At 42.8% G+C, this 23,133-nt stretch overlaps 2 protein-coding genes across 3 annotated transcripts in view; one reads left to right on the top strand and one right to left on the bottom strand.

Annotated features, from left to right (window-relative positions):
* Positions 1 to 3,847: 3,847 nt before the first annotated feature.
* Positions 3,848 to 22,051, bottom strand: nacc1b (nucleus accumbens associated 1, BEN and BTB (POZ) domain containing b). Of its 2 annotated transcripts, none has more exons than XM_008289386.1 (8): positions 21,905 to 22,051; positions 14,452 to 14,602; positions 12,631 to 12,873; positions 10,281 to 10,502; positions 8,266 to 8,722; positions 6,666 to 6,963; positions 5,785 to 5,882; positions 3,848 to 5,345 (listed from the first exon to the last, which is right to left on the bottom strand). In XM_008289386.1, the coding sequence occupies exons 2-8, from the start codon at positions 14,575 to 14,577 to the stop codon at positions 5,011 to 5,013; spliced, it is 1,779 nt and encodes a 592-aa protein (XP_008287608.1). In that variant the 5' UTR covers positions 14,578 to 14,602; positions 21,905 to 22,051; the 3' UTR covers positions 3,848 to 5,010. The 2 variants fall into 2 exon arrangements, with proteins under 2 accessions (XP_008287608.1, XP_008287609.1); XM_008289387.1 differs by having other exon boundaries at positions 8,266 to 8,719.
* Positions 16,852 to 23,133, top strand: part of trmt1 (tRNA methyltransferase 1) — a 30,103-nt gene continuing 23,821 nt past the window's right edge. Inside the window, exon 1 of the mRNA XM_008289391.1 lies at positions 16,852 to 17,055. The gene's annotated coding sequence lies outside the window, so the exon portion shown is untranslated. The remainder of the gene's footprint in view (positions 17,056 to 23,133) is intronic.

The raw sequence follows: 23,133 nt of genomic DNA, 5'->3' as shown, positions 1-23,133 counted from the left end.
AGGACGTTTAGGAGGCAGCGGCGGGATATTTAGGAAGGCAGTGTGGGAGATTAAAAAAAAAAAAAAAATCTGACAAGGAAGGGCTGCTTTGTCTGAAATCCACTTTACATTTAAATGATTTTTAGGTATATATATTTAAAAAAAACGCTCGTCAGGAACAGGACAGCTGCAGCCTTGACATGCAACATGGCCGCAATACAGCTGCAGCTTTGATATGGCACGCATGTATAGGCTCTGCGCTGTGGGTATGGATGTGTGACTCTGCAGATGTGTGCGCATGTATAAGGCAGAGGAAAAGAAAGGTATGCCTTTCTCTGAGGCAGACAAAAACAAACAGCCACTCATCTCAACCTCTGTGCACATACCACCCACTCTCACACACACACACACACTCTTACACACACACACACACACACACACACATACGTACAGACCTTGCAGAGCTGAGCACCCAAACCACCCACACACAGTGACAGACATGCGCAGTCACCGCATGAAGCCAGACACACACGTATGCAGCACATAGATCGAGACGCAGACCCAGCCTGGCATAGGCATGCGCATTACACACACGCGCGTACACACATACACACACACACGCGAGCGCGAGCACTGTACCACTGTCAAAAGCTCTTTCTAGTGAGGAGGCAGACATTAACATGCCATAAATGGAGATAGAGGGAAGCGAGAGCAGAGGAAAAAAAAAACCAAAAAAAAAAAAAACCCTGCATACATACATTAATATGCGTGCACACACACACACACATTAAAAATACACCCACACACCATGTTCGCCCACAGATGCGAACACACACACACACACACACACACAAAGCCTTTACAAACATCTCCCAAACCCGCCCTGCAACAAACCGCACACACAAATACACACACATACGTACACACTGGTATGCATGCATGCATTCACACCAAATCATCCAAGCGTCCCAGCCACCACCACCACCCCTCCTCCTCCGCCTCCTCCTCCTCCTCCTCACCCCCCTCTTCATTCCTCCCCCCTCTTCATTCCTCCCTCCTCTCTAGGGAGGCTTACACTGTCCTCTCCTTCGCTCTCCATCTATCTCAGATTTTTTTTTTTTTCCGTCCCTCATTTAAGGCAGCGCTTCTCTTTTTGTTTTACACAAAGCACTGGAGTTAAACAATTTATAAAAAGGAAAACAAAAAAAAATGTGCAAACTGTGTCCTATCATCCCCTCCCCTCCCTCCCTCCCTCCCCTCCCTCCCTCCCTCATCCCCATCACCGTCGTCCTTTCCTTCTTTGTGTCTCACACTTTCTCGCCATCTGCCCTCAGGTATTGAACTTGGTCAAGTCTCCATAAATCGTACCATGTGCTCCAGAATAGACGATGGGGCAAGGCAGGAGTTCAAAAACAACAACAACATCAACAAAAACTGTTACCTTGCACCTCCCTATTTCCTCCTCTTGGCCTTTAGGTGCTTGTCTCAGGACAAGGGTTCTTTGACTAATAGCCGTTCTTAAAAGTAATAATAGAAAAACTTGATATACATGTAAATATATATATAAAAAAAAAAACTAATAGTCACGTAAACATCTTTCCTCAAAAGCCAGGTCATAAAAAGCAGACAGTTTTTTCATAACACTGATCTATAAAACTGGTTCAGTTCAAGACGCCTCGGAGGCTGTTTTTTGGTTCTTTTCTGGGGTGTTCCAATACTTAGATTTTGCACAGTAACGTTTCTGCGTTTGAGACCGTTAAACAGCAAACTCTTCTCCTTGTGTGTGAGTGTGTGTGTGTGTGTGGCAGTCTAAACATCATTACGAACCTGGAAATGTGACATTAAACAGTTCAGCTTTCTCAACTTGCCCACTCCTGATGCCACACTGGCAATAAGGTGCTTTAGGTTTCTTTCTCTCTCGTAGGAAAAACACGGGCATGATATCCATCTAAAGTGTTAGCCGTGTTTTTCAGCGTGATAATCTTGAGGCATATGTTTCTGATATGTTTTTTTTTTTTAGAGTGGGAATTGTATAGCCACAGGAATCCAATGTAAGAATATGTTTGGTTCCCCCCAATCCTGGAAGATATGCAAACAGAAAATAGAAGCAAGTGGATTATATCGTTAAAATATTGGCGTAAGCAGCTGTGTGGCCTTTCGAATTAAACGCGCACCATGTTCCCTTATTATAGCGCGCTGAAGCTTCACGACTCGCTCCCTACATCACGTCTAATTTCAAAGTAAGTAACATCAGCTGACAGAGACACTCGTAAAGTCCAGATAGCAGAGGTTTGCCACTAAAGCAGACGTAGAAAGAAAAGATCGACACTAAATCGAAACGTCTTTGAGGCAACAATGACCAATAACTGGCTGGTATGTCGTGAATTTCTAAAGAATTCTTGTTGCAAAGAACAAGTTCACAAACTTTGGTGGGAGGCAATAAACCACCAGCTTTTTGTTGCCTGGATGTAAGTATAACCCAAATCAGCCTCCTTCTTTATCCCCAAGTATAAAAAGGATTTGAAATTAATTAATTAGAACTTGGCATAGATAATGGTGGATACAAGGAGAAATTATTCTTTGTTTTATCCTGCTGTGTCTATTTTTAAAATACAAACCAAGGGGTCGTACAAAGTTTGAGCATTGATCAAATCTGTTTAACATATAAAACCGACTACATAAATTCACAGCCGGCTAACGTCTTGTTGTGTGCTACCGTTAAAAGGCTGTGCTCCAGCTGAAACTAAAACCTGGCGTAAAGAGGATTTTAATATTCATTAGAACCATCACAGTGGTACTGAGGGCCAGAATACCAGTGGCACTAAATCAAAAGCTCACCTAGAACCCCTGTATTCAACCTCAAAGTGAACAAGAGCAAAAAGCCCTCTCCAGGGTTTAGATGATGAGTGTATTCAGCTGTATTGTGAATTCTGAAGGTCAGTTTTTCTGCATTCTTGTTCTTTTTTTTCTTCTGAAAGCTATCATTCAGCCGTGCAAGTATCAAAGGCAAATATGACTGGAGTGACTTTCAGGGTTGTTTCTATGCCAACATTTTTTCTCTGATTTCCATTATTTAGCAGCTTTCTATTTGTAATTTTAAATACCTCACATCAAAGCCAGAAACTTTCAAACCAACGCACAGTCAGTACAGTTAAAGTTTTCTGTCGGATCTACTGCAGCCTCCTTCAGCGCAAAATAAATTCACGCCGATTGCTTACATGTGATGAAGTACAGCCTCTGAGGCACGCTTTAGTGTAATTCCCCTTTAATTCCCACGTTGCTCTGGTGTACTGTAGCTGATGCAGCTGACAGCGCCCAAATGCGTATTAGCGTGTATGTGTGCTCACCGCAGTGATGGGTGAATGAATCGACCAAGCGTGTGTGAAAACACGCTGTCTGGCCTCCCTCTCTCTGCTGCAGCACGCACACATACTGTATGGCCATTCAAACACACACCTACACATACACACAGAGCTGTATTCCTTGCCATGTACCACCGCCTGAATTAGCACCTTTGTCCATGCCAGGAGAGCACAAATCCAGGCAGCCGAGGCTGAGGAAACCTGTGCTGTTAACGGCATGGCAGCGAATATTCTCAGAGAAATCAATTTAAACATGAGCTGAAATGAAAAGAACATCACTGCTACATCCTCACACACACACTCACACACATCTCGTTACTAAGCTCGCAGGCAGAAACTCGCTTTTAGATAATTCTTGACTTTCCTTCAGATTTTTAAAAAAATGGGTGCTAAACAGAGATATAAATTGGATTTCAGCTAGTATTTTTTTCTCCTTTTTTTTTTTTGCATTTTTTAAATAAAACCACCCCTCTTCTCTTTCTGATACGTACAAAAACTTAGTTCGATTGTACTCATACCGCAGGAAATAACACAGTGCATTTATCACGCGCAAACTCTTTGACAATCATCGGTAACAAGTTTCCTCTCCCTCAGGAGCCTTGGCAAAAAAAAAAAAATTTTAAAAATCACACACAAAGGAAAAAAATGAAACACAAAAAAGTAAACAAACTCGTTTTTTTTTTTTAGGGTTTAAGGGTTAAAAGTGGGGGAGGTTCGGGGGGAAAAAGGTTTTAGTCAAGCAAATTTTCTCATCTGCCACTAAACTGGCTAACAAACCTGAACGCTCACCAGCTCATCAAAATGCTGCCGTCAAGTCTGAAATCTGCAGCATTTCTCTAAAGACTGGTGGGTCAGTTTCCCAGCGTGCCAGGCAGGGGTTACAGAGCAGGGTTGGTGAGGTCAGGCTGAGGTCAAGGAGATCATAAACCATGCCAATATACATATTAATATTCCTTTTCAACTCCTGACCCCATCAACGCCACGCTCTCTGAGAAGCTTTCATCTGTCCGTCCAGATGAAATAGAGCAAAACAAAACAAAAAACAAAAAAAAAAGGGCTCGGCACAATCTTACTCAGCCTTTACTGGCTTACAACGCTGCACTTCGGATGCTTCGCCACGCATACATTCAATATCAAAACAACAGTGTTACCGGAGTTTGGGGAAAGAAATATCCCTTTCTCCAAAAAAGGATTACCCCTCCCCACCCCCCTCCCCAGGGAATGTCTGTGATTGATTATGGTAAGAAAAGGGCCTTAGTGACAGTAAACACTTTGAAAACATAAAAAATAAAGGCTGAAACAATCGGGTCTCCAAAGGTTGCAGAGGAACGAAGAGGTGGGGGGGACCAACCTCTTCCCTCTGCTACCTTTCTCTATTTCTTTCTATCTCTCTCCACCAGAAGAAGAGCAATGAGGAAAAGCCCGAAATGGTTCATTCTGCGCTGCGGAGAGAGACAGAACTGTAGACAAACAAAGGAAGGAAAGCCGAACAAACTGACCGACAGAGGTGTAAGAGAAGAAACAGATCCCCAAACGCGTGGCAGCTTGGGGAGGAGTGATAACTGTCATCAAGACCACAGTGGCCATCGTTCTCTACTCATCACCCCAGAGAAATGCCATCCCTCCTTTCATCAATCTGTCCATTCTATCTATCTGTCCGTTCACTCACTCAAAACAAAGTGCTGCCATCTCCTCCCGCCCCCTGGAGGGCGTCTGCTGGCGTCGCCCCGCTTCCCGCTTCATTATTGTTGGCGGCTGCCGCCGCTGCTGTTGCCACAGCTTCCAGTGAGGCGGGGTCAAAGCCTTGCTCCGCCCCCAGCGCGTCAGCCTCCATCTTCACGCTGTCAGCCAGGAAGGCAGAGTAGGCGTCACTGTCGGCCATCAGCAGTTTAAGCTTGGGGATCCAGCTCTTGCGGACGACGCGGCGGGCGTTGGTGCACATGTCGGCCGCGATGGCATTCATCTCGCTCTCTTTGAAGCTCGGCGCAAAGTTCTGGCAGTAGACTGGACAAAAGGAAGAAGGACAAAAAGCGGAAATAAGAGGAAGATAAAGAGTAAAAAAGGGTACGGAAGGGCAAAAAAGAGGAAGAGAATGAGTGATGCACCAATTAAAATGGGGGCGCTCACAGACGCAGCTACCATCTTAATTGAAGCTCTTGTTTTTGGTGCTTTTTTGCGTTTATGTAAATATTTTTTTTCCACTATTCTTATACATAAAATTGCATTATTTTAGATAGGCACTATCAAAAGGTAGCCATCCAATACTATTGCACCTGCGCAACCACAATAAAGACAGTCACATTTGCATTCATTCGCAGAAAGGCAGGATGATGGTGAGTCTTAAAAGAAGAAATTCAATGCTCGCTGGCAGCTCGAAAGCCTCACTGGCATATAACTCACAGTATTTACAGTATCGAAAACTGCTTGTCTCTGTGTGACTCACATTTGACGGCGTGCAGCACTCTGTTGTCCAGAGGTTTACGGCTGGGGTCGTTGGTTGAGGAGCGGATGCCAGTTCCACAGCTGTTAGCCAGAGTGCTCCTGAGCAAGCAAAAGAGAACATAAAACCCACATAAACACATCAAATGACGGAACGTGCAGAGATTCTAAGGCCATGTGGTTCAACAGTTTGAGCTGCACAATGTGGGAATAGCTTGCAATCCAAAATTTGTAAACCGAAGCAGGTTGATAAGACTGATTATTAGTGTCCATTCATTTTGCAAGTTTGCATGTTGTCTGTCCAAGTGTCTCTCCTTAGTACAGTATATTTACCTCATTTGACTATACACGTTTAAAAAGAACTAATTTCTCTCCCAGTTTCATTTCCGGAACCAGGTTTTAAACAGAGCACGTGTACATCACCCCCTACTTTATATTTTTGGATCGTCATGTCAGCCTTCATACATCTGTTTCTGTCTGCTGCTAACAAGACAGACACTGAGCTTCAACAGTAACTTGGTGGTTTGATGTGTTTGAATCACTGATCAAAACCTAAAAAGCAGTTGAACCTTCAGTCTGGCCCTCCATCCCTGACCTACCAGCAAACTTCAACTTTGTGTTCCGTACTCACTTTGACGTTCAATAAACCACAGTTCAAGGGTCTCAGTGCAGGGAAAAAAAAAATCTAATCATAAAATATCAGTCTGTACTCTTCAATTGATCCCTGAAGGAACTTTGCTACCCTGTCTGCCCTGTCTAAGTCTGCTCCAGCTGGTATTTCCATGTGTTCCTGACGTGTTTTGCTTATTTTTTCTGCCAGCAAAGTGCATGATTGCGAACAAAGACGGGACAAAACAGAAGACAAAGGCCAACTCGGACACTGACCTGTCAAAGAATGCGGCCAGCAGGCGTCTAAGCAGCACTTTGTGGCGGGTGCCAGCGCTGACGTGGCAATTCATGAGCTGGGCGCGGGAGATGAACACGGAGGTGCCGCTCACCAGCTCCAGCTTCTCGGCCGGGTCACCTTCCTCGTACAGCTTTGGGTGGCAGCGGTTCCCGATCTGGCTGATGAGCTCGGCGGGCAGCGATGCCAGGTCCTGCCGGGACCGCGCCCCTCTGCCCCCTCGACCGCCCCCTGAGTCTGGGGCCAAGTCTGGCAGGGCCTCCACCCGCTCCCCGACCACTGAGGAGGTAGGAAGATCAACTCTAATCAGTTGTTTTTATTTACATTTAGGGTGTCATTTGAAACTTTATAATACAAGTGCCAGAGTTGTAGAGCTGACACATACCCTTATTTAGAGGAATATAAACATGTTTCTTCATTCCTCATTTAAGAAAAGATTTTAAACATCTGACATTTTGGCCTTTGATAGATTATCGATAGGAATCCACGTGCAGAACAATGATTAGTAGGACTGAACAATTTTTGCAAAATATCAATAAATTTTTTTGGACAGATGTTGTGATTGGATTTGCGATATAATTTTTCAAATACACTCCTCAGTTCAACATTCACTTGTAATAGATTTAAAATGTGTGATCAAGCATTACCACATTATGAGACACTCGCATAAGCACGACTGTCACACATGAGAGATGGCATGAATTTGTAAAACCGTGGATAGGACATTTTATAACATACATCTTAAATTGCAACCTTTGTGATTTACTGATTGTATTGATTCAAATCCTAATTTTTTTTTTTTTTTTTAAAGAAAACGGGCCTCACTTTTAATGGTTCCAGCTGATGCTCTTCTGTGTCATACATGATACTAGACTAAATATTATTAGAAGACAAGGTGATACGTCGGAATTTTATCGACAAATTGATCATAGACAAAACGAATTGTTGAAGCACACAATCTCCATAATGATTGACAATATAAATCATCATTAGCTGCACTCCCCCTCATAAATTAGAAATGCTTGACATGTAACAAGAGCAGATAGTGAGATATTCCATTCCACAGTGTGTGTGTTTAAAAGGACTGTAATGAGAAGTAATCACACTCCACTTTGCCTCAGGGAACCCAACATTTATCCACATGTTCTGAAGTTAGATCTCGACCTTACAAAGACACTTCTTGCTCTTGCAGTGGTGGAAAATTTCTCATCTGTTTTAAGCTCCTTTCTCTTGTATGCTGACTAAAGTACAGTTTGTAAACCAACACTATTATGAATATTTCATTTTAAGCACCCATCTGATGGTCCTAAAACTTTTGATTAAATAAACTATAAACAATTCATAAACTGAAGGCAGGATCCACAACTTTCAGCGGTTTCAGTGTTTTCAACATTTCACTCTCCATAACATCCTCCACTCCTGAGAAGTTCAGATAAATAAACTATACAGAAGTTGCACTTGTAAACACTCTACAGCAAGAGATGCTGCGATCAGAAGGGGGGAAACTTCTACATTTACATGGAAACACAGTAACCTTGAAATGAACCCACACTGATGTATTCATCTGCTGTCAGCGCTTACCTGCTGCTCCGGCGTTCAGCATGCTGTACATGGTGTACATGTTGCAGATCTGTCTGTACTGCTCTTCGGCGCTCTCATCTGCTATATCGTCCTCTTCCTCGTCATCGTGGTAGCTGATGGGCGAGTCGCTGGTGTACATGCTCAGTGTGCCCGGGCTCGTGCCTTCGGGGGTCCCGCCGTTGTTGTTATTGTTGTTATGGTTACTGTTGAGTCCTCCAGCTAAAGTGGCGCCGCCGCTGCCCGCCATGGCAGCATTGACTGCAGGTCCACGCCCAGAGGCATCCTGGGTAATTGTGTTGGAAGAGGAGGAGGAAGAAGAGGAGGAAGAGTAGCGTGCAGCCTTCCTCATTCCACCTCCCCCGCCACCTCCAGACCCCCCTCCCCCATCGCGGTTGCCCCCCTCCCATAGTCGCTTGGCCACGGGGGTGCAGACCACAGAGTAGGGGGAGCCCTCCTGCTGAGGAGGAAGGAGAGAACATTGGTTAATTACCACCACCTGACTGGAACACTTGGGACAGCTCTTAAATGCTGACAACAATAAAAGCACAACAATAAAACACTGTCATTCATATGGCTTCAGGGCCTATGTAATCGTACATTTATCCTCTCACACAGTAACAGAAGTTAACTCCTGTTAATAAGTCTCGGTGTCTTCAGGGTTTCTTGTAACTTAATATGTATATTGGACGTCTTAATTGAAACAACGCGTGCCTCTGCTCCTCATCACTAGAAATGATTTGACTTCTTTGAGATGTTATAAGCTTCAGTAAAAACAGGCAGACACAAATTCACACAGTTAACACCATTTATCTGTTTAAACAGTCATCAAGTACCTAAGATGATAACGACACGAGCTGCACCAGAATCCATCTCATTCAGCTCGACTACATTCAATAACCAGCTCACTTAAATGCTCCACATGCTCTTTAAAGACATCTTTGGAAAATAAATCAAGATAACTCTCTCTCTCTAATATTTTCTACCTTTTTGGCAAAGGAACACTTAAATGTCTCATTAGTATACAGTCTAAGTGCAAGAAAGTAAAAGACGGAAAGCAAAGGTACAATCTCATCTTTAATCACCTCGAATGAACAGAAAAGTTGGCAACAGAGTTTCTGCAGGTTTGTTATTGAGTTTTAACACGATTTTACTCTTTTAAAGTAACTAAATGTGCTGACATCGTCCATCGGCAGGGAATGTTAACACCGTGTTCTCCCTTCAGCTATTCACCGACAAATTTGCACATGTGATGACATCTGCTCATCTGGATGAGAAGTATGTGGTGAAGACTTCACTGCTTTCACTGCGGAGCCTTCGTCTTCAAAAAGTGAAATGCAGATTGGCACCTGCCATCACGTGATAACTATTTATGAGCAGGAAACAGATGCTTTCCTCTGAATTAAATGACAAGGAACTAGTTTCTCCACTCTCTCCGTTACTTGTATTTGAACTAGCTGGACTTAACATTTACTGTCCTCCAAGTGTGGGGACAAGTTTCAACATAAAACTTTCAAAACACATGGACGCATATGAGAAGACAGCAACTAATGAAAATATATAGGCTACATACAGTCTTATATAGGCTGTTAAAAATAGTTTTTATAACGTACATTTCTTTTGGTAAACAGATTTGACGACAGCAGGCAAGACAATAATAAACAAATAATACTGTCTTAATATTGAAAACTGAACTAGAAATGAAATTCCATTTTAAAATTCAATTCTAAATCTAGTTTATCTCACTACTGTTTCAGTACTTTATTTCAGAAATACCCTTCAGGTTATGATTTGTCCAATAATATTGATGTATAGGGTTAGGTTTTATAAATCACCTTTTAAACCCCCTCATCTAGATTAGGGTAGTCTCATGTAGGTGGAGCTGTGAGCGCTCCTTAAAGGTTTCAAATTATGTTAACATGTAATGACGAATTAGAAATAGAAAAAAAAATAGATACCATTAAAAACTTTACTGAAGCAACACTCTGCCTGTTTTAAGATCGTCACACACAACCTACCTGCTGCGGCTGTGGAGTTGGCTGAGGTGTGGTGGCTGTCTGTTCAGTCTTCACTTTGGACACCAAGGGCAGGGGCGTCAGACAGGAAGCGGGCCTTCCTACTGTCGCGGCAACAATGCCGACTCCGCCCCCTCCCACCGTTTGAGTGACGGGGCTCTGAGGCTCGGAAGGCGGGGTCTCCTCAGTGTGGAGACCCTGGGAGTCACAGCTTGGAGAGGAGACCTGGAGATATGGCCATATAAAGATGGATTAAAGTGTCAGGAATATATACAGTATATTATGCCATGATTTTATGTTCATGCAATTCAAAGTGTTTTCCTCATAGTAGTGCTGCTATTGAACTTTGAATGCTGTGTGTTTAGCATGTCTGCAGCATTGAATATTCTCGGAAAACTCTCAAGTGACAAATTTGTTGCATCAAATGTCTGGCCACACTGACGTTTCTTGGGGCTGCCCCCTAATTGCTGACCAAATATTAACTGATCAGGGGGTCTCAGTTTACAGAGTTTTGATCGGTCGGTTGCTTGCGAGAAAAAGAAAATCTCAAACGCCAGAGGAAGTTATGACACTCAGTCACTTATTATTATGTTATACTTGCTATTATTTTAGTCAGTCACAGACAAACGTTACCCTTTATACAGCAGGTCTCAGCACGTACTGGATAGTAGTTACTTGTCTGGTAGGAGATCATTTTAGGGGGTAAAAGATGACCCAAAGAAAGTGGGGTCATCATTGTGTGGGGTTCACTGGCCCAGTCTGAGAAAATGCACACAGCACAATCTTATGTGCACCCCTAAATGGCAGGCACACAGAGAGGGCAGGTAAAGAGACAGACAGTGCCGGTAAATCTTTATGGATTTTTTGATGGTCCACCAGCCCACTAATGCAACGGCCAAGTGTTATTGTTTTGTTTTTTTGATGGGGGGCCGGCACAGGCCGATCGCAGCATTAAGGCAGGATAGTTTCTGTGATAACTTACTGAAGACGAGGTACTCGTTTAATTGCGATCTGTGGACTTGAGGTGCACTTTACAGTGCTTATGTGCAAAATGTTCAATCTCCTTCCTTTTTTTTCCTCATCATAGCCAAAATCAATAGCCTACCACTTTTGCCAGTGTTGCTGCTGCTTGATTTGTGCATGCACTTTCTCTTTATATTTTAAAGGCTTATTATTGGCTGCAGTTTTGTATGTTTTTGTAACGTAGCACAGTTTTAACAATGCAAGCCAACCTAGAAGTCAAATCATTGTCTGACGTCCCCAAAAATATATATTTAGATAAATAAATTGATCATAAAAATGTGCAATGACTAGTCAATAAATAAGTATTAGTCAAATAGGGTTTCTCCTCCCCTTTCACTATTTCAGTGTTACAATTTTCATTTCCCATTCACCAGGGGAAAACAATAACTTCCAAGCAACAACCAACATGCTGAAAATGGTTTTTGACAAAGACTTGGATTGTGTAGGATAATGCTGCCCTGCTTCCCCCTGTCACTGTTTTGCAGGGGTACCATCACTGCATCTTGGGCTTAGCAACGCCCAGCATGACTGGGACTGGTGTAAAGAAATACAGACAAGCCAGAAGCAATGTACCCCCTATAGCAGAATGATGAGTGAGGTTCAGACAGACCATTCTTCAGCTTTGACACAGTGCTGTGGCGCTAGCTCTGGCTAAGGGAGACAGGCCTGCTTGTAACACTGGAGGGATGTGAAAAGAGGAGTTTTGTGAAAAGCTTTTATGCTGGACTATGTGTTAGTATCAAACTCAGTTTCCCAATATTCCTTAGTCGCTTGCCAAAGTGGCTCATGGAGTAAACACATCATGTCTGAAAATAACTAACATTTTAAGAGCAGCCAACGACATAACACATCCTTCAGTAGCAAATGCTGCTTTTTTTTTTTCTTCTTCTTCTTTTTACATACTTCTCGTAACACGTAGCTGGTATCATATTGACTCTGTGTCTGGAGGTGTTACAGGGAACTTTCAAGGAAATCACTTTCCCTCATTAATATGCAGATTTATGCAGCAAGGCACTCCAAATCTAATCAGATCATCTGCTACTATAGTACTGTAGTGTCAGTACGATGTTTCAATTATTCTTGATTCACAGGAACGCATCCACAAACACAGACGCCCCCATCACAACACAATGCCACGCATGTCACACACAGGTGACACGGTGGGGGCACAAAGAAACACCTATTTTTATGTTTCGTCCATTAAAATGATTTTCATATTAACAGAAAGATTCCTATGTACACATGACCTTTTTACTATACGTTCCACATCTGAATTCAATTGTAAGGAATTCTTAAATTAGTGTTTATGAATGTTTTGTTATGAGGTTACCTTGAGGAAAAACTCTGTGCCTTTCTCCATGATCTGTTGGATCTGGAGGAAGCCGGCGGTGTACATGAGCAGAAACTGGTCTCCTACATTCATGCTGAGGCGCCCTGTGTAGCAGAAGGCCAGGATCTGCTGGAAGCTCTGTGGCTGCACAGCCGGGGGCAGCTCCACCACTGAGCTCTTCCCCCCGGCATTGAACAGATCCCGGAAGTAGGAACTGCTGGCTGCCAGCACTGCACGGTGGGCCTGAGGGGTAAACAGCAGGAAAAGGTAAGTCACAAGGGTTTAAAAATACATCGATTCTGATGCCTGACAGGTAAAGTAAATAATACAAGGAGGCCTTTTACTGCCGGAACTGGGGGCAGGCGTGAGGTGATGCGTAGCTATACAGGAGCTGCCCCGTCATATGTACACACATTTGGCCCTTTCAGCCTTTCTGCTTTCACTGGGGTGGAGGATCTTGGAATATGACATTCACTCCGAGTGTGCCAGAACAACAAACACTATTAACTGGAGGTCACTCCAGTTCTAGTTGTCAGTTCTCTGTTATGTTACCCTATGTGTTCAAGACTGCTCATCGGCGAGGGCCTTTTAAGCAATCAGTATTTGTCTTCTCTGAGTTTAACCAATCAGCACCAAGACCCATACAGCAGTTTCTCACAGCAACTTTGAAGCACCTACAATGGAGAAGGTATTTTCCTTTCCCAAAAAATGGTCCTGACAGAGATTCTACAGGGGCAGTTTCAGTGGTCAGAACATACGCAAGGGTTCCAGCTACCCTAAAACGACCCACAAGGTTCTACAGTGAAAGACAGCTTATTGATCACCATATTACAATGTTAAAGGGAAACCTCAGGTCCTGGCGTTCATGTGGATGTGACTTTGACACGTATCGCCCACCTAAACATTGTTCCAGACCAAGCACATCGCCCCCTCATGACAGCATTCCGCACTCCCAGCAGAACAATGCATACCCTCCCACCACAAAAAACTTGTCAACCGCAGATCAACAAATGACAAAAAGCCCAAGGTGTCCCCAAACCTCAATGCAATTGAGCATCCATTGGACCGGCCAGAACAAGTCGAATTCACACTGGAACCCACAGAACCTAAAGGATCTGCTGCTGACGTTCTAATGCCAGATGCCACAGGATACCGCCATTGTGAGTAAATTAAAATCCCAAATATTTTACTGCTTACATAGATTGCACTTGTATGTGCAGTCAAGTGTAACGAGACAATAAACTCAAACAGGAATGTAGTGGAAGACTGGGTTTATCTCAGCCACCAGACAGATAATTACAGACAACCTGACTTCTTCTCTGTTGACGGTATAGAAATCGTATCCACCTATTACGACATCTTTTGCATTTGTACAGCAGCAACTTTTAAAATACAGGAAAAGTTTAACTCGTGGCCTTACAGTGTGAAATTCTATTGAGCAACGACAAAGCAAAAGATGTATTCTTCAAGTGAGAGAGAGGTATAATTTGAAATTATGAAAAGCTGCACTTTGGCAGTTTTTCAATATTGTTCTGTTTAACCAACACATTCTAACCAAAGTTATGTCAATACCTTCACAGCCAGCATTCCAGGGCCAATGAACAATTGACAGAAACGGTATCTGCACAATCGACAAGCAAAACTATGAAATGACTTTTACTCAAGCCTTTTTCTACACAGTTTTGATTCTGCCTTCAAGTAAGTCACATTTTCTCTTTTTAAAAAAAGTATTATTCAGCTACAGTAGTTGAAATCATGAAAAACTAATAGCCAACATTTGGTCAGTGATTGGCCAAAAGAAAAAACTGACAAACATCTGACCTTGAAGGCATGTCCCTTGACGACCACGGAGACATCACAGTAGAGGCCCTGCAGCCGCTGCTCGTTCAGACACTCCAGGACGTTGTTGCCAAAGTTAGGGATCGCCATCTGCAGCGTCTGAGCCATAACGCTCTGCCCAGCACCACAGGGTCTGCAGGAAATAGAAAGGCAGAAGTAAGACTAGGAATAACAGGGTCACCGAAAGGTTATGAAGAGAAGAGTGGATGATATGTGGCACAGGAGAATAGAGAGGGAGAGAAATCAAAAGGAAGGTAGGATACGTAGATAAACAGACGATAGGGACCATACAGATAATTGAGGGGAAGGTGAGGAGAGTCAGGAATGGGTAAATGAGGAAACATCAGAGACGTGATGAGAAGGAGAAGACAAGATGAGACACCACAGCGGGGAGAAGAGAAAACTGTAAATAAATGAGTTATGAGACAAGGATAACAGAGCAAAGAAGGACTGGAAGATATGCAAACGGCAGACGAGACAGAAGTGAGGAGGGAGGAAAGAGACTCAAAATAAAGAAACAGGGTAAGTAAAGTGTATGATGATTAATGAATTAAGTATTTGGTAAACAACTTTAATTCAAAACTCTAACTTCCAAATGAAAGAGAATTTTGGGCCACCAGCGACAGTTATATAAGCCTTTATCTTCTTTTTTTTTAACCTTGTTTCATTACATCTAATTCACAGTTAATAAACTGGTGGTTTTTGGCCTACTTTGTTATTTTCTTGTCGCTCTTTCTCAGTCAAAACAGAGTCGCTTACATAACTCATCTATTTCACTCGTCTTCGTCACCATCCAACAAAGAAGGCTGTGATCAAAAGTGGAGGAACTGTCAAAACTCGCAACAAAAAAAATTAGAAGATAAACAAGGAATCCATCTCTAAAATCATTTTTCCTCAAGGCTGAAGGCATCGCTTCTGAATGGACGCTTTACTTTTGTTTTTAAATGCACGATACATACATAGTCTTACTCTAATGCCAAGTAGGACGGAGCAGAGGTAAACAGACGAGAACACAAAGGTGAGTCACGACTCCGCTAAACAAATATATTCTATAAAGGATTGTGGCCTCCAAGTGATGGATGGTGGCCAAGCTTAGCTGACACCGACAAGCGTTCGGAGCGATCGTAGTGAGTAGATGATGATGAGCTCCTATCCTGGCTGCAGCCCCAAACAAACCACTAATAAGAAACAATATGATGCTCATTAGCTTTGCTCTTACACTGGAAGGAAGACTCACACACAAAACCTAGTAACCTGAACTGCAAGCGTCGACATCACCTCCAGTTTTCCTCATAAATTCTGGGAAGACACTTGAAGCAGCAGCAGCAGCAGCAGATTAGCAGAGGTCACAGAGAAGGCATGCCAGCTTTCAGTTTTTACAGCTCAGACAGAAAACTTGAGGACTGTCTTGAGTTTTGTTGAACTGAAGAATCTTTGCCATCTGCTTGACTGGATGAAAAGGGGCACACTTCATGATAATAAACAAAATTCATTTGACAGTTCTTCAAGCACAGAGAAAGATTAAAACTGTACTTCGCTGTTGTTCAAAGTGTAGTTTATATACAGTAAGTTGCTTTGCTGCTGCACCACCTCAACTCAATAATGTACAAACTATTTTAGGCTTAATTCACTTATTTTATGGGACAATATCCCAGACAACCAGAGTACACCCTGTGCTATAGCATATTATAATAACTGTATTATTTTGAATTTGAATTGTGGTGTATTTGATTTTATGCCTAATTAAAAACCAAAGGGTCAGATGGACGACATTGAAAATACACACCCCAAACTACAACCTAAGCACAACAAAAGTGAATATTCCCTTTATTAGTACATTTTAATTTTTCCAATCTTTTGTATGCTTTCTTTTATTTTTGATGACGCATTTGATTCTCTTAGAATAGCACAGGTGATACCTGTATTTCACACATCTGTAGAGCGATATTATGTAATTCTTTACAGGAGATTTTTTTTTAGATTTTCTCTTAGCGAAACTTTAAAACACTCCAAAGCTGCTCTACTTGATTCAACTCAGGGGATATACTTGGACTGGGAAGACTTTGTTATGTATAAATTGTATAATGACTTGCCATTTCAGAGTCATGCACCATGGTGTAATCACGGAAAACCTCTTATTTACATTCATCGATCAACATCTAAACCACCTGTCAAATCTTATGAAGGTTCTCCTTGTGCTGCCAAGGCAGCTCTAGTTCCTACTAGGGCATGAGCATTGGACCTTTGGGGATGTCGGGCACCAGGACATCGAGTTCTTTGGGTCCTGGGAGTTGTGGAGAGGAGCCTCCGAGGATAGGGCTTAATAAACGCATCCCACAGATGCTCGACTGAAGTGTTAACGGGGGAGTCTGGACGCTCTTTGTCCTGTTCTTTGAGCCATTCGTTTTTTTGAAGTTATTTTTTATCTTTCTGCCTTTCTTAGATAGGACAGTCGAAAGAGAGACATGAAAGTGGGGGAGGAGAATGTGGAAAGGAGTTACAGCAAAGGGCCACGAGCGGGATTCAAACCCACAGCCGCTGCATCGGAGACTACAGCTCCTGTACATGGGTCGCCAGCTCAACCAGGTGAGCTAAAGCCCTCTCTGAGCCATTCTTACACAGTTTTTGGGAGATTCATGTAGGGTATCTGAAACCAAACGTATCCCTTCATAGGAGATTTTATAGTTACAGTTGAAAATCTTGCAGACACGCATAACAAGGTGTGCATTTTATTAAATCTCACTAACGACTGTGACGCTGCACAACTTGTCACTCTGAGCAACACGGAGATAGGCAGCCATCCCCAGTCTATTCTCTGTACTACGAAGCTGGATCTGAGGTTAGCGAGGTAACTTCAGGTTTAATGATGGGTTTTTTAGGACTATGACGGGGTACGTCACCATGGTAACTTATGCTGCTCGGGAGCAGGTTATGTTCAAGATCAACGTGTATAAAAACACCACTTACAAGCCAATAAATTCTTTTGGAAAACAGCATTACAATTCCTGGAAGATCCCGTGGAACGTGGGGCACAGATAGTAAGAGGGGAAAGTACAAGTTTTTAGAGAATGCCTAAACCCTTTGGCTTTTCTTACAAGTATAGATATGAGAACTAGTAAACTCTCAACACAGTGAAGTCTGTTTTTTTTTCCTGTTGGCTGCAAACAATTTTGAAACAATTGTTCTATAGGCCTTTTAATGGTGGGCTATAATCATAAAACAGTGACTGACTAAAGCACTAAAGCACTTGTTGAGCTTCTAAGATTTGCAGTAAGCCTACTTACCGGTTCGAATTATGTTTTTATATTTGTTATTAACAGCTCCCAAGACTGCTTAACAAAGCCAGGTTTGCAGCTGAAAGAACAGGGCCCTTACACGCTATAAGAACAGGCTAGATTTAAGCAGCACATTAAATTAATGGAATTCTCGATTGAAATTGTCAGATCTACGATTAATGATGGGGCGGTGTTATCGATAAGCCTATTAACCTACTTATTCACACACTTGGTGCGTGCTTTTGCCAGTTTTATTTCTGGCTTTGGCTATTGTTGCTGGTTTAGGATTACAGTTAGTTCTTTTGGTGAAAACTATGCAACTCTAGAGTTGTAGACGTTTGGTCAGCTGCTGCACCACCACCCCTTTTATGTGAACAAGTTTATAGCTAGATATAAAAATATAGTGGGAGATGATAACTAGTTTAATGTAGCTGCTTAGCATGATAGCAGTTGTTAGGAAGCCAGATAACAACAAGATATCCGATGTATGTTGAACTTGATTTATAGTGCTGACCTCTGAACTCAGTTTGAATGCGATGGCCACCTCCAAATGTAAACACAATCCTCCCACAGCACAACTGGCCTTATATATAAGAACTATTATTCAACAACAAACCCCCTGAAACTGACCTTGGAAATGGCCCGAGGACAAAAAAATACCTTAACCACCTACACCTATGAGAAACATTAGCTCCAGCCATTCAATGAGCAGCTAAAAGGCTGGCTTCTCTGCTCCTTAAGCAGCTACCGCCCAGATGTTCAAGAGCAAAGCACTTTAACGAAAAAATTTACACTAAAAGGCATTTAATCACTAGCAAGTCAGGCAAAGGTGGCCCTCAGGCAAATTTCTCACCAACCAACACAGAGACATGGAAATTAGGATGCACCACTTAGAAAAGAATATTCCAAATCAGGTGAAAGTGAAAAACAGCAACAAAAAAAAAACACAAGAAGGAGCTGATAAAAAATAATCTAATACATGTCCATATGTGTGTTTAGTGGTTTTTCTTGGGGTTAACATGGCACATGTGGACAACTTTACCATGAAATCATCAGCTTAACAAAAATGAGATTTGAAGTAGGGCTTAACAATCCTTCGATTTCAAATTGAAATCACAATTGGAACAATCCAATTAGCAAATTGCGATGGCCACAATTTAGGATAAACGTTATAAAGCCTGTCTGACCCGGGGTTTAAACGATCCTCACCAAGTGGTTTTATAAATTCATGCTGTCCCGCTTGTGTGACAGTCGTGCTTTTGATGAAATCTCATGTGGTCGTGCTAAATTAATTACACAGCAAATACTGAACTGAAACTTAACTTTATAAAAATTACATCGCTATTCAACTTGCAATCACAACATCTGTCCAAAAAAATAGCAATTAAATATTTTTCCCAAATTGTTCAGCTCACTTAAAGACAGAGATGCATGAAAGGTAGACCTGAATTCATGTTGTCATTCCCTCAAAGCATGAAGGGCTGTCCACCATTGCACAATAACACTCAGAGGGGAAGGAGGCAAAGATGCATATTTCTACATAACCAGAACCAGCACAGCATTGTGGAGTGCAGCAATATCTTGAACTTTGTTGATCTGGTGGCGACAGCTTTAATGTAATGTAAACAGCTAGGCAAGACACATGACAATGTCTCTCGTTGCAAAACCTTTCATTATAACCACACATTCAGTATACAGCACAAAAACACTCATGCTTTAATCACTGAAAGTCCTTCTGGGAAAGTTTTGCAAAACTAAGGTTAACAAAACAAGTAAATTACAACTTTTTGCAAAATACACTAACTTCTGGTATGGTCTTCATCAAATTAGAAAACAGTAAAAGGGCATCTGAATGTGGAGTCCCCCGTTAAACCCCAACTCCTTCAGTGGAGCTGCTCCCTGGCAAACGATAAAAGATAGTGGTTGTACTGGGAAGCTTCCAGGTGTGATTGTGAGTGGGGGTGCTGTGGTGTGCATGCTCAGCAAACCTTCCCTCGGTGAAAAACAAAGGTTGAAAAAAGTGAACTAAAGCAGTCCTGAGCTCCTGCCTTACGCCTACGTAAGGGCAGCACTGAGAATAGAGGGCCATCAGCAATTCATCATAATTCATTTTTAAGTTTATAGTAACTAATTAATTTTGATAGATGCAGGCATAGTAAGAAAGGCGGCGGGGCGAGAGAAATAGTAAATCACGTCTGTTTACAACTCCGGCGCTACACATTTCCTTTCCAGGGCTCCCTGGAACAGGAGATCTGGTGTCTCAATCCGACCTTTCCGGCTAAATATGGGATAAATTAACAGTTTTTTTTTCATTTCATTTTTAAAATGTTGACTATTCTGTACTTGAGCATACACAGTTAATGTTAAAATATCAGTCTTGGTTATCTTTTCAGCATCAATGGGTGCTTTCAAGAGCAGGCAGCACATTAGTTTGAAAAAAATACTTAAAGATTGGCAAAATGCTGATATTACTGTGTGTATTAAGTGTGTTAACTGCAAATACAATATTATTATGCTTAATTAATTGGGCAGTGCTGCTCTGTATGAGAACATAAGATCACAAAAAGATTATTGGATTGGGAGCACTCTGTACAATTTGATCTGAATAACATTCTCATCATGTCAAGAAACCATTATGTAATATAATCTATACATAAATTATGGTTCAGTTTCCCCCAACTTACTCTGTTAAAATTAATAATAATGCATTGGCAAAGTCAGTCTTTGCTTGCTATTGTACCCTGACACGTTATTATGCCGTGACAGTTTGTGCTGATGTAAAAGGAATCAATATGAATTGCATTAATGCAATTATAATTCATCTGAAGTGGCTCGGAGTGATATTTCTGGGTCTTATCCAGGATTTGTTTACATACATTACTGCTACTTTAATAAGCGCATCATGATCTTATTGGTAACGTGGACTATCAAGACAAGTTAAAATGCCTAAAGGTACTGACAAAGCAGAAAGATTTAAGAATAAAAGTTACTGCTTTTCACCTCTGCACTGTCTGTAAAAAAAAAATACAAGCACTATAAATGCACAATGTATACTGTCTGCTCCCTAATATCTGCACTCGCCGTGGCCTTGAGCGAGCAATTGAACCGACAAGCATCCCAGTGGAGTTTCTCAGCGACCAATAGTAGATGCCTGTGGTTGTTTCCAGGTGTAAATATGTGCAATCATATGAATAATAAGTAGGCTGTCGCTAAGACAAAAAGGCATGTGTGCAAAGAAAATCTCCTGACAGTAATCAAAGGCGAAAATGAATGCATAGCTCGTACCAAGTGGCAGCACAATAAAGGCTTTGCTGATATTCACAGTAACACACCAGCATTTGTGATAAAAGTTAAAACCGCTGGTGTATTTTCGTAACCAAAAAGCTAGCATGTTCTTCCACACAAGTGAACCGCTTGCCTGGTTTGATTTAAAAGAAAACCGTAGATCACTGACATGTCACCCAAGGACATCCGACCAGACACCTTTCCTCCCCTCACAGGTCAGCGAGGTCACAACAACTTCCAAGAAACATAAAGGGGAGTTAATTCACACCACTTGACCCTTGCCCTGCAGTCCCCATGTGCCTCATTATGCTCTGACTCCATGATAAACTGTGTGTGCCTGCATGTGTGTGTCCTGCCCAACTTTTAAAAATTCATCACCAGTGCCACAAACTCTGGTTTACTTTATGGAGACCAACCACATGCTCCTGCTAACACCCAAATACCAAAAGAGTGAACTGATTACTGCAGTCAGCCTGCTGGAACAAAATCAATCCCGGCAACTATCTAAACACATGCGTGTGATATCAACATCAATCACCACCTAATCACATTCAGTTTCCTGGTTTAGGGAGGTTAAAGGTGGCCTGTTAGCAAGTAGCAGGCTAAAGCTAAGGCTAACACTGGCATTAGTAAAACACTTCACACACACGTACAACTCGGAAACATGGCTTTAAATCGCAAGTAATAAACTGTAACCTCGTGTGGCCTTTAGTTTAAGGACATTTAAGGCTGAAAATGTGGTATTTAGCGACACTCGTGGGTAGACAGGCACCACATTGTGGCTATAGTGTAGCCTCCCTAGAGCACGACTAGAGCTGAAACTTCAAAAACGAAATATCATTTATACACATCAATTATACATCAATTAATCTCACATGAAAGTCTAGCGGAGTCGATGTCTCGCCGGCAGACGCCTCGGGAGAGAAAGAGCCCGCCACCAGCGGTGCAGCAGGGCAGTCAGAGCGGGCAGAGAGCTCTCAGTGCCCCGCCGTGTGCCAGCCTCGATGCCCGGTAGGATTTGGGAGTCCTCGGCTGGCCCGGGCCGGTGTGTGCGTGCGTTGAGCGGAGGGAGGGAGGGGAGGGGGCGGCGGCGGAAAAGGGACAAAAAGAGAGCTCCTCTCCTTTATTTAGTATGTCAATCCCGGCTTCAACTCCCCTCAACACACGCACACTCGCACGTTTATCGTCCGAGGAACCGGAGGCACGAGATCTGCCTCAAAAATCGAGGGGATGAAATATTCAGCAGTTCCGTGCTGTCCCCGTCTCCCCTCTTTCCGTGCCAGCGCGGTGTGATGTCCGTCCAGACCGAATTCCCTCCTCCTCCTCCGGCCGAATGGCAGCCACCGATACGGGACAGGCACGCGTTGTTCCCCCCCAAAATGTCGCTTATGGTATATCACAGCGAATCAATTATTTATTACATCTCCAACAAAACGCAGACTCGGGAAAGCACACAGCGCTGTGTTCACTTGGCTGAACTCCGTTTTTTTCTAAAAACGTTTTTTGATTTTTTTTTTTTTTTTTCTTTTTTACCGGAGAGGACAAGAAGGGGGGTCTATAGCGGAGGGCGATCCTGGCACTCCATCTTTAGCCGACATCAACAGGTCATCCCGGGACACAAATGCGCTGCAACTGTGGGCGAGACAGACGGATGGATCCGGCATGGCGAGAGGAGAGAGGAGAGGAGGGGAAAGGAAAGTAGGGGGCTGGCTGTAAAATCTTAACCCGTTTACCGACAGGACACCGTGATATTGGGCGAAGCAACGACGAGCTTTTAAAAATGCAGCGTGTAAGAAAAAAAAGAAGAGAGAGAGAAGAAAGAAAGAGGGGAAAGCTGCACTCCCTCCTTCCCCCAAAAACACCGAGTAGTTTTTGAGAAAGTTCAGGAATGCGGGAGAAACGGGAGCAGCATCAAGTCACTCTCCGGGGGGAGGGAGGGAGGGAGGAGGGGGGACAGTCCGCGGCGACGAGTGAGTGGAGCCGGTGTGAAGTGGTTAAAGTTTGGTCTGTCCCCATGCGCCCATCCCCCATAGTAGCCAGAACAACTTTACCACCACACTCCCCTCAAAAAACAATAGCCTAACCTCCACTTCTACACCAGCGT

Source organism: Stegastes partitus, unplaced genomic scaffold (assembly GCF_000690725.1).
Source record: "Stegastes partitus isolate 25-593 unplaced genomic scaffold, Stegastes_partitus-1.0.2 Scaffold612, whole genome shotgun sequence".
Classification (NCBI taxonomy): domain Eukaryota; kingdom Metazoa; phylum Chordata; class Actinopteri; family Pomacentridae; genus Stegastes; species Stegastes partitus.
The sequence above is the reverse complement of the archived record's forward strand: the minus strand, read 5'-3'. Positions and strand labels throughout refer to the sequence as shown.